This window comes from Neomonachus schauinslandi, chromosome 1, assembly GCF_002201575.2.
Source record: "Neomonachus schauinslandi chromosome 1, ASM220157v2, whole genome shotgun sequence".
In the NCBI taxonomy this organism is placed as follows: Eukaryota; Metazoa; Chordata; class Mammalia; order Carnivora; family Phocidae; genus Neomonachus; species Neomonachus schauinslandi.
Genome location: NC_058403.1, coordinates 95,338,760 through 95,354,803, shown reverse-complemented (window position 1 = coordinate 95,354,803; position 16,044 = coordinate 95,338,760). Strand labels below are relative to the sequence as shown.

General features: G+C 35.9%; 1 protein-coding gene across 1 annotated transcript in view; it reads right to left on the bottom strand.

Moving 5' to 3' along the window:
• The window catches only part of WDR49 (WD repeat domain 49), a 134,477-nt gene that overhangs the window by 104,399 nt on the left and 14,034 nt on the right, over window positions 1-16,044 (bottom strand). The window contains exons 2-4 of the mRNA XM_021702634.1: window positions 10,398-10,838; window positions 5,200-5,376; window positions 4,079-4,253 (exon numbers count right to left, since the gene is read on the bottom strand). Coding sequence (XP_021558309.1) covers window positions 4,079-4,253; window positions 5,200-5,376; window positions 10,398-10,838 — 793 coding nt within the window. The remainder of the gene's footprint in view (window positions 1-4,078; window positions 4,254-5,199; window positions 5,377-10,397; window positions 10,839-16,044) is intronic.

The following is a 16,044-nucleotide window of genomic DNA, read 5'->3' as shown; positions in this document are numbered from 1 at the left end:
TATATTACAAAGCAGTGATCACCAAGACAGCATGGTACTGGCACAAAAACAGACATCTAGACCAATGGAACAGAATAGAGAACCCAGATATGGACCCTCAACTCTATGGTCAAATAATCTTCGACAAAGCAGGAACAAATACACAATGGAAAAAAGACAGTCTCTTCAATAAATGGTGCTGGGAAAATTGGACAGCCACATGCAGAAGAATGAAACTCGACCATTCTCTAACACTATTCACAAAGATAAACTCAAAGTGGATGAAAGACCTCAATGTGAGACAGGAATCCATCCAAATCCTAGAACAGAACATAGGCAGTAACCTCTTTGACATTGGCCACAGCAACTTCTTTCAAGATACATCTCCAAAGGCTAGTGAAACAAAAGCAAAAACGAACTTTCGGGACTTCATCAAGATAAAAAGCTTCTGCACAGCAAAGGAAACAGTCAACAAAACAAAGAGGCAACCCGCAGAATGGGAGAAGATGTTTGTAAATGACACTACATATAAAGGGCTGATATCCAAAATCTATAAAGAACTTCTGAAACTCAACATCCAATAAACAACTAATCAAGTCAAAAAGTGGGCAGAAGACATGAAAAACACTTCTCTGAAGAAGACATACAAATGGCTAACAGACACATGTACAATGTTCTAATAAATTATTTTATATTAGTCTTTAATTCTTGTTCATATACTGTTTCTTGAGGTTATAATTAATCTTTCTTCTACAGTCTCCAATGCCTAAGACAGTTTTAAATCGCATAAAAGATAAATAATTGTTGATTGATTGACACATTGAGTCCGCAATTCAAATAAACTGACTAAAGTAAATATATTTTTCCAAAAATTATTCACTTAATTACAATGAGTTTTGATTCACAGAGCTAAGAAATGTGTAATCCAAATTAGATAGCAAAGATCCCTGATATTTCTTTTACATGTAAAACTTTTTTATAGCCAATTCCTAATTGCAGTGATTTAAGAAGCCAGACTCCAAAGTTGGATTTCTTTGGTCATAAACATGAGTTATAGCGCTGATAATACTAAACTAAGTTCCCCATGTTCTTTAGTCAGTAGACGAGGGAACAAAAGATCAGAATTATATTTTGGAAACATGATAAGCAATGACTTCACATGGACCTACAGAAAAATCCTTGTCCTGCAACTTTACAGACTTAACAGACTTATAAGTGGTTACTTTACAGCAGAGTCGGTTTTGGAGAGGTTTAAATGAAACTATGACAAGGTCTAGAGTGGTACGTTTCATTCTCTCTCTGAGAGAGTATTTTGTATTTCATATTCAGAGAAAATAATATCAATTTAAACTGTACTTGGTTATATGCCCAACCTTTTCAATAACAGAATTTTGTTAGCTACTTCTATGTATTCATATTAATTTAAGGTCATGGAACACAAATGATACTCCAAACTTCAGGAAGCCTATTACAAGTAGATTTTAGGAACTATTACTTTATTACTATAGTGCATCTAGTCTTTGTTTTATATATTAAAATATCATGCTTGCAAAAATAAACTAATGGACCTGTGCCAAAATTTTTCACAGCAAAGGAAACCATCAACAAATGAAAAGGCAACCTACTGAATGGAAGAAGATATTTGCAAATGATATATCCAATAAGGAATTAGTATCTAAAATATATAAAGAACTTATATAACTCAATACAAAAAATAATAATAATCCAATTAAAAAATGGGCAGAGGGACACCTGGGTGGCTCAGTCGTTGAGCGTCTGCCTTCGGCTCAGGTCATGATCCCGGGGTCCTGGGATCAAGCCCCACATTGGGCTCCCTGCTCCGTAGGAAGCCTGCTTCTCCCTCTACCAGTCCCCCTGTTTGTGTTCCCTCTCTCGCTATGTCTCTCTCTGTCAAATAAAATCTTAAGAAATAAATAAATAAATAAATAAAAATAAAAAGTGGGCAGAGGACATGAATAGTTATTTTTCCAAAGAAGACACACAGATGGCCAGCAGACACATGGAAAGATGCTCAACATCACTAATCATCAGGGAAATGCAAATTAAAACCACAATGAGATATCACCTCATACTGTCAGAATGGCTAGAATCAAAAAGAGAAGAAATAACAAGTGTTGGTGAGGATGTGGAGAGAAAGGAACCCTAGTGCACTGTTAGTGGGAATATAAATTGGTGCAGCCACTGTGGAAAACAGTATGGATGTTCCTCAAAAAGTTAAAATAGAAACACCATGATCCAGTAATTCTACTACTAAGTATTTACCCCAAAAAAGCCCCCAAAACACTCATGCAAAAAGATATATGCACTTCTATGTTTCTTGCATTACTTGCAATAAAAAGAAGATTTGGAACACTACATCAAAAACTAATGATGTAATGTATGGTGATTAACATAATACAAAAATAAATTAAAAAAAAGATTTGGGACACACACACACACACACACACACACACACCTACTCAGCCATAAAAAAGAACGAGAGCTTCCAATTTGTAACAACATGGATAGACCTAGAGGATATTATGCTAAGTGAAATAAATCAGACAGGGAAAGAAATATACCATATGATTTCACTTATATGTGGAATCTAAAAAAACCAAAACAAATGAATAAACAAACAAACAAAAAGCAAAAACAGACCCATAAGGATAGAGAACAAACTGATGCTTGCTGGGGGTGGGGGATGGGCAAAATGGGTGAAAGAGAGTGGGAAATACAGACTTCCACTTACGGAATGAATAAATCATGGGAATAAAAGGTACAGCTTAGGGAATAAAGTCAAAGATACTGTAATAGCGCTGTATGGTAGCAGATGGTAGTTACACTTGTGGTGAACACAGTGTAACATATAGCCTTGTGGAACTGCTGTGTTGTACACCTGAAACTAATGCAACACTGTGTGCCAACTATACTTCAATTACCATGCTCATTTGGAAGCAGCTACCATAGCTCTGTACAGTTTCTCATACTGTGATTCTTGTTTCCATGTTATGCAAACATAACACATAATTTTGTGCCTGTGACACATAGTAGATAACCAAAAAATATCATCTTTTGTTTTTCCCACATTCAATATCATGCCAGAATTCAAGGATACGCAGAAGGTACCAAAGACATGATATAATGTATATTGAAGAAAAAAAATACAGAAACTATAGTTCATCATGTGGGATATTACTATGTGGGTCATGAATTAAAGAATTAGTTGCAACCTCCTAGACCCCAAAGAGGGCAAAACCACTATAATGGCCAACAGCTAGGTCCATTTGACTGTCTCCCCTTCAAAGTATATTAGGAATAGAACTACGACATAACAAAGAGATTGTTAGTTTCCATTCCTTTCAGTGGGCATAATTTAATGCAGCAATTTAGAAGTGAAAAAATGACCATAGTCTTTAGCATCTGGACCAAAAGAGATATTAGAAGAGATATTGCACATGTGGATCTTGAACCATCACATGCAAATTTTGTAAAAAAAATTAGATATATTGTGAAACTAGCAAACTCACTGGTGACAAGGTTTTAAGAAAGTTCTGGCTTTCCATAGATGCTGTTTTACAACATAATCCTATCACACAGAGAGCTACTGCTCAAGTACTATAGATCATGGGAACTCAGTCATTATATCAGCAAAGAGAAAAAAAAGAAAATTAAGACGATCCATTTTGAAGACAATCAAACTAACATACTTTCATGAAAACATGAGGAAAACAAAGGAGTGGTTTTGAGGGAACTTGTTATGTTCTCTCACTGAGCAGCCCCAGATAGGACTAGAGGAGATTTTTGGGATAAGAGTTGGGTTGAAGTTAGATGGATTCTGTGACCATTTTCTCTCTTCTCTTGAGATGTCTTGAGTGCACAGTTCCCCTGAATTAATTGCATTACATTTTAGAAGGAAAGAAAAGAGAGAAAGAAATTCCTGCTAGCATACAGGAGCTACAGACAGTCCAGGCCAAAACCTCCCGAGAACCAATTACTGGTTTTGAGACTAACATTTTGTGGGAAACATTTTTATCAAAGAATATAAATGTGGAAGTTGAAGGTGACCATTTCTTTCATTACTGTTCAAATTTAGTACCTTGCCTGACCCAGTCTCCATGATGAAGATTATGCTCTAATGTGTAGCAACATTTGTGATATCCAGAGAGCAGTTCTGCCCAGCTGATGGTCACTGTGGCTTCTCCATCTTCATGTGCACTAGCCGGACACTCAAACAGGGAAATCAAGGCCACCGTGAAAGCAATTGCTTGAACCTTAACAGGGATGTTGAAAGGAAAACAAACATGGACAGTGTCATTGTTGCAAAACATTCGATGTTCCCTAAGATTAATAAGGAATAGATATTGAATTAATGGGAATTTCCTCAATATTATTTAAAGGATGCAGGCAGTTATAGTAAAAGACAGAACAACGACCATGTTGGTAAAGCAATTACCAAGGGCAGTTCATTATTTGCCTTTACGATACACTTGTTATTAAACACACAAAGAATGCAAAGCTTTCACAATTAGGAAAGGAAATTGTCCAAATTAGACTACTTCAGAGCTCAAGGGCATATTCTCGTGTCATTCAGCAAGTAATAATCTTGTAGCGGTTGGGCGGGATGTGATAGGAAGCCGAATCATCATATCCAATGTCTGGGTTTCTTTTTTTCTTTTTTTAAAGATTTTATTTATTTGACAGAGAGAGACACAGCAAGAGAGGGAACACAGGCAGGGGGAGTGGGAGAGGGAGAAGCAGGCCTCCCACCCAGCAAGGAGCCCAACATGGGGCTCCATCCCAGGACCCTGGGATCATGACCTGAGCTGAAGGCAGACGCTTCACGACTGAGCCACCCAGGCATCCTAATGTCTGGGTTTCTTTGTTGCGCTCTCCAATGCATCTATCCCGATGTTACATGATACGGTAAATAAGCACTGCCCAGGAGGCTGGCAGAAAGAAGCCTTGTGAATGAAAATCAGAATAATTAACTTGAAAGAGTTATAAGAGATAACTTCTAATAATTGGCAAGATAAACCACACGAAGATTGTCCTTGTAAGCAAGAAAAGGAACTGTGACCTAATCCATCTTTTCCATGTCCAGCGTGTGTGGGCTTATAATCTGTAAGTTCAGAGGTCACCCCCTTTGTATTCTATTTCTATACTGGGCTACAGTTTGATATTTAAATCCATAGTTCAATCTTCCCTTCCCTCACTTACCTTTCCAGTTATGTCCCCAAAAGAAAGAACTGATTCGTTGGCATCAAGGGGGTCATACCAATATTCCATACAAATTGGAGTTCCTTTCAGGCCTTGGAGTTTATATTGACAAGGAAATTCTCCTTTGGACAGCAGATCATAGAAACAAATCTCTTTACTCGTAAAAGCCACTGCTATCTAGAGTAGTAAATAGAAAATCAAAAAGTATTTCTGATGAATTTAATGAAATGGGTATACAAAGGAAATATGCAAATCTCAGCACCAAAGCAGACACTGTTCCCTAAGGGTCACTGACAGTATTACAGAAACATAGCATGGTGACACAAGTAAACTTTATTCTAACTTTGGGTGCTAGCCAAGAAAAAAATTCTTCCCATTAAAGGCATTTGAACATACTTTCTTCCGTACCCCCGCTTCACACACCTGCCAACCTCTTCCATCCATGGGAGCTGAGATGATTAATCCCATAGAAGAAACAAAGACAGAGGGCGACAGCATCACACAGTCATACCAGAAGCTTTACAAACCATGCTTTACAAAGCAAGCAGAGGTTTTCATAAAAAGCACTTCATAAAAGTTCTGTAAGTAGCGTTCACAAGTCAGATAAAATCCCAACACCATTTTTAAAAGGGTAAATAACTTTGGTGATAAAATTGACAAAACTTCAGCTGAACCAACCCAAGATTTAAAAAAAAAAAGAATGAAAATATATACCACTAAAATAAGCAATAGAAGAGTACGCTACTAATGACCTGATAGAAATAAGAGAGGATTATAAGAGAATATCATAAACAGTGGAAGGCCAACAAAGTAGATAACCTAGATGAGATTCCTAGACAAATTCCTGAGACAAAAATATTACCTAAACTAACTCAAAACCAAATAGAAAATCTCAGCAGACATATAATAAGTAAAATAATTGAATTTGTAATTAAAAAAAAATTCTCACAAAGAAAATCGTAGGCCCAGATGGTTTCACTAATAAATGTGACTAAACATTTGAAGAATTAATACCAATGCTTCTCCAGCTCTTCCAAGAAAAAGAAAAAGAAAAAGAAAAAGTGGAGGGAATACTTTCCAAATCATTTCATGAAACCAATACTGTCTTATGACCAAACCCACACAAGGACATCATAAGAAAACTGCAGCTCCATATCCCTAATGAATATACATATAAAAATCTTCAATTAAACATTAGCAGAGAATCCAACATGTAAAAAAATTACATACCATGACCAAGTTATATTTATACCAGAATGCAAGGCTACTTTAACATACAAATATCATCAATGTAATATTCTACATTAATAAAATCAATGACAAAAACTGTATGATTATCTCAATAGACACCAAAAAAGCATTAGACAAAATCCAACACATTTTCATGGGAAAAAAAAAAAAAAAAACAAAAAAAACAAAAAAAAAAAGGAAACGTCTTAAACTTGAAAAATAAAAAAAACCCACAGTGGCTATCATACTTAATGGTGGAAAACTGAATGTATTCTCCCTAAGATCAGGAACGTGATGAGGATGTTCACTCACACCATTACTATTCAACACCACACTGGAATTTCCAGGAAGGGAAATTAGGCAAGAAAAAGAATAAAAGCAACCAGATTGGAAAGGAAGAAGTTAGACTATCTTTATTAGTAGATGACACGATCTTAAACATAGAAAATCCTAAATAATAATAACAACAAAAAATGATCAAAACCAATAAATGAGTTCAGTGAAGTTGCAGGATATAAGATCATTTTTTTAAAAATCTATTGTATTTCTATACATTAGTAATGAACAATCTGAAAATGATATCACCAAAAGCAGTCTTAGGAAAACACAAAGACAAAACACATGCTATGATACAGTATTTGTAAATTATCCATCTGATAAATGTATATATCCAGAATATATAAAGAACTCTCAAGGGGCACCTGGGTGGCTCAGTCGTTGAGTGTCTGCCTTTGGCTCAGGTCATGATCCCAGGGTCCTGGGATCAAGCCCCACATCGGGCTCCTTGCTCAGGGGGGGGCCTGCTTCTCCCTCTCCCACTCCCCCTGCTTGTGTTCCCTCTCTAGCTGTCTCTCTGTCAAATAAATAAATAAAATCTTTAAAAAAAGAACTCTCAAAACTAAACAAAATAAACCCAACAATAAAATAGGCAAAAGATTTTAACAGATACTTCACCAAAGAGGATATATAGGTAGCAAATCGGTATATGAAAATATGCTCAATATTATTAGTCATTAGGAAAATGTGAATTCAAACCACAATAAGATTTAAAAAAAAAAAAACAAACCTATTAAAATGGCTAAAATTAAGAGGGGAAAAAAATACCCTGATTATACCAAATGTTGGTAAGGATGTGCTATATCCACATGATGAAATATTACACAATAAAAAGATAAACCACTGATGTATCTCAAAATAACCAAGCCAAGTTAAAGAAGTGAGACCAAACAGAGTACACACTGTATGATGTCAATTATATAAAACTCTAGAAAATGCTAACTATCGTATGGTGACAGAGAGCATATCAGTCGCTACCTGACAAGGAGAGATGGGAGGGATTGGACAGGGGATTACAAAAGGGCACGAGGAAACTTTTGAGGATGGATATGTTCATTATCTTCATTGTACTGTTGATTTTTCACAGTATCTAAATGCATTAAAATCTATCCACTTGGGTATTAATATGTGCAGTGCATTTTGTGTAATTATACTTCAATAAAGCTGTTTGAGAAAAGAAGAAAAAAGCAACATTCTTTAAAGTTCCATGTTGACTAAGTGCAAAGTAAAGGGTATGAGTTAGTCATCAGTCCTGGAAAGAAGACACAATGCAACATAATCATTATATAATATAACAACACAAATATTACATTATAATAATAGAATGCTACACACAGATACAAAAGAAAATCTGGGCTTGAACTATGTTGTAATACATACAGTTAACATTAACGCCCGATCCTTAGCAAGAACGAACTGGACCACTCTAGAGGCAGCAAAGACTCTGAAACAGGTTCTGAAATCAAGCTGCCTCTGTTTACAAGTCTTACAACACTGATTACATCCTGCGTGACCTGGGGCAAATTCCACAACCTCCCCTTGCATAGTCTCTCATTTTTAAAGTGGGAATAATATCTACCTTATGGTGATCTTGAGAAGATTAATAGAGCAGGGCATGTCACATAGGAAGCAAATGATGATGACGATGATGATGTTCAAGGCATTAGAGCATACCATTTCCCAGTAAAAAGAACCCGGGTCTTTGGAGAAATGGCCAATTCTGGGTCTGGCATAATAAATATGGAAGATGATCCTGGAACATTTTGTCATACCGGAGAGTAAAGAAGCTTTCAAAGACTAATATGCTTATATCAGAAAAAACTCAGAAGCTGACTTGTATTCATCCCAGTGTCCAAAGATGATACAATTTTAAGGATGGGTTAATAACTCAGTGGATTAAAACAAATCAAACTGGTTAAATTCATGAGTTTATAATGATACTGATAATAATAATGATAGTAGTACTCATTTTTCATCTTTAGAGGATTTTGAATGCTGGTAAATAAAATAAAGAATTACTCATTTATCCTGCCTTTGGTCTATGATTTGTACATTATAGCTGAATAATTGACAAGGGGAATTTCTTTTTATAGAGGCATTTCAGCTTATAAAGAGGAAATGATGAAACTAGAATGTCATCATCTTGCAACCCCTAAACAAATTGATAGATCAAGGAATAATTGTGATAACTGATAATGTCCCAAGAAAAGAGAGAACAGGCATTTTGTGCTTCCCGACTGAGGAACCCCTATTCCAGAACAGACCATTCTAAAACTGATCAAGTCTTTAGATTCGACTACCAGTATACCGGAAATATGGGGAACAAGTAGACATGTTCAACAACCCTATCTAAATACAGTCCACAAAATCCAGACTGTGGGAAACTCTAAAGGACAAACACCTCGTTTCTTTAACAAAAATAGCAACAGCAAGAACAAAACAATGCAATAATAAAGAAGAGGTGAAGAAAAACATGTAGATCAAAATAGACCCATCAACAATTCACAATGATTTGGACCTTATTCAGATTTGAATTCAAACAAACTATCAAACAAGGAATTCACAGACTATTAAAAATTATCAGACAAGAAAATATGTACATGACTGAATATTTGATGATAGCAAGGAATTACTTTAATTGATTTTAAATGTGATAGCAGTACTATAATTATGCTAAAAAGGGAGACTTTTTTTTTTAGAAAAATGAAACATTTACAGACTAAATAATTGCATGTCTTGGGTTTCAAAAGTAGGGAGATATAGATGAAACTAGATTGGCTGGAATTGGAAATGGTTAAGGGTAAATATTGGTTCTTAATACTATTATCTCTGCTTGTGTGTATATTTAAAAATTTTCATAGAAAGTTTGCCATGTGCTTAATATAAAATACTAAGAACATAGATTCTTTAAGCTTCATCCTTCCCTCACAAACTGATTTTCCTTTCAACATGTTATCTTACTTATAGGTAGAGTCATATAAGGATATTTGTACTTAGTGGGCCCTCCCAATCACAATTAAGAAACTGACTAGGACAGTGGTTAAAATCAGATAAGCAATTCCCCGTAATTGCATTGAGTTGTGCCACGCACTGTTATAGCCTCTCAGCTCTACATATAGACCCATGATTCTACTACAAACTATGGAGTCCAGAAACGTCTTATGAGCCAGCAATGCAGCATGGCCACATTTGGGACAGAGCCAAGAATCTGAGTCACTATCAGCTGTGTCCTTTAAAGGTGCCCAAGAAACCAGTTTGCGAAATCGAGTAGCCCACTTGGCTCTATTTGCATTCCCTCCAGGTGAGAGGAGAGGCACAGAGAGGTACTACAGCTCTTTGTCACTGCCAGTGTTATACTTGATATTGGTCAGGAGCCCTGTCTCATCATTTTTTCCCCCTTTTTAAGCAGTAAATTTAAGGCGCCTGGTGGCTCAGTCAGTTAAGCGTCTGCCTTCAGCTCAGATCATGATCCCAGGGTCCTGGGATCGAGTCCCACATCGGGCTCCCTGCTGCTTCTCCCTCGACCTCCTCACCCCCACTCATGATCTCTCTCTCTCTCTCTCTCTCAAATAAACAAATAAAAAAATCTTTAAAGAAATAAAGTAGTAAATTTATTTATTAAGATTTGGTACCTTGTTTACATTTTCCAGAGAAACCAGACTTGTCACCCACAGGTGTTTAAGCTTGGTGGTATCTGAAGTGATGGGAAGTGTTTCTTGCAGCTTTAAATTCTCTCCCCAGATTCCTAATAAGCCTTCCTTACTGATGGTCAGATAACGACTTGAACTTTTTAAGAAAATTACTTTTTGAATCGTGTCCTTGTGCTTCACTGGGAGGAATTCAAGGTCTTTCCACTGGGGAACCACAGTTGCCTTTGCTTGTTCGTCTTTCTCATAAAGTGCTAACAGCATAAATGAAGTCAGCTTGTCCCAGTTAATGAAGCCATCTTGGGCTACATCCACTTTGTCAAAGAGCTCACCATATTCTTCCTTTGTGCCCCAACCAACAATCTCTGTCATCCTTTGCATAAACTCTTCTCTGGACATGCAGATGGTTTGACATGGCTCTGAGGGCTAGAAACAGGAATAAAAACAAGACAACAGTGAAGGCATCCATAAGTACTAGAGCACTGCCCCATCCCCAGATGTGGACCTAATCAGCAATTCTTCCAAGATGCAAAGACAAATGTCTTTTACTCTGTAACAAGACTATATTTAAGTTAATTGGGACCGGGGAGCACAGAATTGACAGGGCTACAAGCTGACATTTTCGATAACAAATATCCTTATAACTGGAAAAGGGAAGCAGGAGAGTCAGAGATTTGATATGATGATGCAAGCAGCAGTCAGAGTAATGTGGGGCTATATTCCAAGGAATGCAAGCACCTCCGGAAGCAGGAAAAGGCAAGGAAACAGAGTCTCTGCTAGAGCCTCCAGATGGAAGGCAATCCTGACAACACCCTGATTTTAGCCCTGTAAAACCCATTTTGGACTTGTGACCTCCAAATTAAGATAATAAATCTGTGTGTTTGAAGCTACTAAGCTTGTGATAATTTGTTATAGCATCAGTAGGAAACTAGCATAGTGGTTTACAGAAGATGGATAAACAGAGTTGAGCACAGCCAATAAAATTATACCACACTGAAACTTTAATCCAAAAGCAAGAAGTTCACTTCCGTAAATACATCATTACAAACACACCATGACAGTGAAATCATAAATGGTTGATTTTGTTATTAATGGTACTTATGCTCTATAAAGTGTTTGCAAATACTAAATTAGCAGATACTGAACCATAGTTCTGAGAGGAAATACAGAGTTATGTTTCTATGAGCCCCTGGTCACAATATTTTCATCACTTGATCAATTCATAATTTGTTTGTATGTTTCCATTGAAAGACACTTAATTTAATATATATAGTTAATTTACTAATATTGAATTCATGACCAACTGAATAAAGCTTATCTAACACATGTATCATGTATTTTCTCCATAAGGCACATCATAGCCTTCTTGCACTTAGGAACACTAAACAGAACTTTACCACCACACTTGGGGGCCATTTTTAAACAGCGAAATCACCAACAAAAACACAAAATGCAAAAAGAACTTGGCACTAAGTAGACCACAAATAGGATACTTGTTTGCAGTATGAGAGCTAGAATAAAAAGGCAGAGTGTCACGTTGTCTGCCCTCAGCCTGGAATATGTACATTGGAGGCTGAAATCTTTTGCCACTCTGTACATGTCTGCAAATGACCATGAAAGAGTCTCCAGTATTAATTTTGGGGTTACAAATAAATTTTAGCAAGTAGGCAAACTCACAAATACAAAATCTGTGCATGAGAATACTGTTAATATTATTATTATTTCAGGGATGCCTGGGTAGCTCAGTTAAGTGTCTGCCTTCGGCTCAGGTCATGATCCCAGGGTCCTGGGATCGAGCCCCGCATCGGGCTCCTTGCTCAGCAGGGAGTCTGCTTCTCCCTCTGCCTGCCGCTCCCCCTGCTTGTGTGTGCTCTCTCTCTCTTTCTCTGTAAATAAATGAAATCTTTAAAAAGAATTTTTAATTATTATTTGAAATAATATTTAAAATAAGTTTATATTTTACTACTTAATAGGCTGTTTAGTTTGGTGATATTCATGATGAGAGAATCTACTTTTCCTACTACCTTGGAGCCAATGATTCAGGATTGATAGTAAGCACTGGGAGAAAGCATATTGTAGAGCAAGTCATAATTGTAGGTTTAAACTTAATTCCACCAGTAATTGTGAGACCTATTGGCAAGTTACTTCACTGCTGAGCCTTAATTTCTCCATCTGTAAAGTGGATATAGCAATATCAGCCACAAGAAAATTGTTTTTAAAATTAACTGATATATCAATAGATGTAGAAAAAGCATTTCACAAAATTCAATGCCATTCATGAATTTTGAAACTCTCAGTAAACTAAGAATAGAGGAGAACTTCCTCAACTTGATAAAGAATATCTACCCCAAAAATGCACATCTAACATCATATTCAATGGTGAGAAACTGGAGGCTTTCCTACTAAGATCTGGTACAAGGCAAGGATGCTCCCCTCACAGTTGCTTTTTAACATCATAATGAAAGTTCTAGCTAATGCAACAAGATAAGGAAGTAAAAGATACAAATATTGGAAAAGAAGAAATAAAACTGTCTTTGTTACAGGTGGCATGATCATCTATGTAGAAAACCTGAAAGAATCAACAAATAAACTCCTGGAACTATTAAGACTGCAGGATACAAGGTTAATATACAAAGGTCAATTGCTCTGCTATATACTAGCAAACAATAAGTGGAATTTGAAATTAAAATCACAGTATCATTTATTTCAGTATCCAGAAAAATGAAATGCATATAAATCTAAGAAATACGTAAAAGACCTATATGAGGTAAACTACAAAACTCCAATCAATGAAATCAAAAGAACTAAATAAGTGAAAACATATCTCATGCTTATAGATAGGAAGACTCAATACTGTCAAGATCTCAATTCTTCCCAAGATATTGGGAACTAACACAATATTGAAGGACAAGAACAAAGCTGGAGAACTAACTCTACATGACTTCCAGACATACTATAAAACTACAGTAAGTACCACAACGGTGTGGGATTGTCATAAAAATAGACAAAGAGATCAATGGAACAGAGAGCCCAGAAACAGACCCACATAAATCTAGTCACTAGATCTTTGACAAAGGTCCAAGGCAATACAATAGAGAAAAAATAATATTTTCAACAAGTGGTGCTGGAATACCTGGACATCCACATCATAAAATATGAATCTAGACACAAACCTTATACCTGTCACAAAAATTAACTCAAAATGGATCGCAGCCTTAAAACTATAAAACTTATAAACCTTATACCCGTCACAAAAATTAACTCAAAATGGATCACAGCCTTAAAACTATAAAACTTATAAAACTATAAAACTCCTAGAAGATTACATAGAGGCAAACCTAGATGACCTTCAGTTTGGTGATGACTTTTTAGATGCAACACCAAAGGCACAATCCTTGAGAGAAAGAATTCATAATCTGGACTTCACTAAAATTAAAAACTCCTGCTCTATGAAATATAATGTCAAAAGAATGAGAAGAAAAACCATAGACTGGGAGAAAATATTTTCAAAAGATATAGCTGATAAAGAACTCATCCAGAACATATTTTTAAAATTCTTAAAATTTAACAATAAGAAAACAAACAATCCAATTTAAAAATGGGCCAATGGCCTTAATTCATATCTCACAAAAGATACCCAGATACGCAAAAAGCGTATGGAAAGAAGCTCCACATCATATGCCATCAGCGAAATGACAGGTGTCTTTACACACCCTATTAGAATGGCCAGAAATCTGGAATGCTGACAAAACCAAATGCTGACAAGGATCCAGAACAGGAACTCTCAGGCACTGCTGATGGGAATGTAACATCATACAGCCTCTTTGGAAGACAGTTTTGGTGGCTTCTTAGAAAACTGAACATATTCTTATTATATGATCCAGCAATCATGCTCCTTCGGATTAACCCAAATGAACTGAAGACTCAGATTTTCACACAAAAACCTGCACACGGGATGTTTAGAGCAGCTTTATTTGTAATTGCCAATACTTGGAAGCACCCAAGTTGATGTCCTCCAAAGAGTGATGGATAAATAAACTGTGGTATATCCAGAGAATAGAATATTATTCAGTGCCAAAAAGAAATGAGCTATCAAGCAATGAAAAGACCTGGAGGAGCCTTAAATGCATACTACTAAGTGAAAAAAAGCGGATCTGAAAAGGTTGCATGGTATGATTCCAACTACATGAAATTCTACAAAAAGCAAAACCATAGAGACAGTAAAAGGTTCAGTGGTTGCCAGGGGTTAGAGTGAGGGAGGATGAATACGCAGAGCATACAGGATTTTCAGGGCAGTGAAACTATTCTGTATGATACCACAGTGGTGGATATATGTCATTATGCATTTGTCCAAACCCCACAGAATGAACAAGACTAAGAGTGAGTCCTAATGTAAAGTGTGGCCTTTGGGTGATTATGATGTGTCGATGTAGGTTCAACAGCAGTAACAAACGTACCCCTCTGGTGGAGGATGTGGATAAAGGGGGAGGCTGTGCATGTTTCAGGGTAGGGGAAATACAGGTAATCTCTGTTATCTTCCCCTTAATTCTGTTGTGAGTCTAAAACTACTCTAAAAATATAAAGTCTTAATTGGAAAAAAAAAAAAAAAAGATGAGCTGAGGTATTATGTGTGCAAAAACTAAGTAATCAAGCATTTAATAGAATTTGGTCTAGGCTTTTGATTAATTAACTTTCTGATAAATAATTAGTATCCAGCCCTTTGAACTACTCAGAAGTCCATCATTCTTTTCTTTGTTAAATTATTTTTAGTCCAAAAAGTTTAGAGAGATGGAAATTTTTCAGTGACCCAGATTTTAAGTGTGGAGAAAGAAACCTGATCCTAAAAACACTCCATTTGAGCCAAACTGCAAACTGTTTCTGAACGCTATGTCAATGTTGATCTTTTATTTTAAAACTGTTACATAATGACATCAACCAGCCTCTTATATTTATGTTATTATCTTATACTATGTTTAAAACATTTTCAAGCTAAATCTCAGAGTATTTTCTTATGAGTTGGTGATTTTTTTTCTAAGGAGAGGAAACCATTTTGTTTGATAAATACCAAAATAAGTCTTTTTTATATCCTAGAATATGGAATTGCAAATGGACCATAAACAAAGACAGCAAACTTTCGTCTCCAAAGTAATATACACAATCAACTTTATAATTTTCTGCGTATTGATAATGCCAATATGCACCGGGAGAAGATTTGAGGAATACTCCCAATTTATGAAGTTTGACAGAAAAGAGTAACTATATAATATACTGGACAGTCCTATTATTGATTGTTCACTGATTTAAGTTTGAAAATAAAACCAATTTTTGCCATTCCTTTGGTTAAAATTTAGGAATTTGCTATTACTAAAAATTTCTAATGTGGTTCAAGAATCATTATGCCTTGATCAGTATGTGTTTTGTGTTTATTAATTCTATTATATGCCAGCTTTAATAAATTAGTTCAATGTACAATGAAAGTCTGTGATCTTTTACACAAACTTAAAAGCACAAATGCATTAACTTTTACCACACAGTTAATGCTCATTTTATCAGTGGCTCCCAGTTATGTTCTGAGACAAGAATTAATTCAGTCATCCCATTATATTATACACATCACACACTGTGGCAGGAG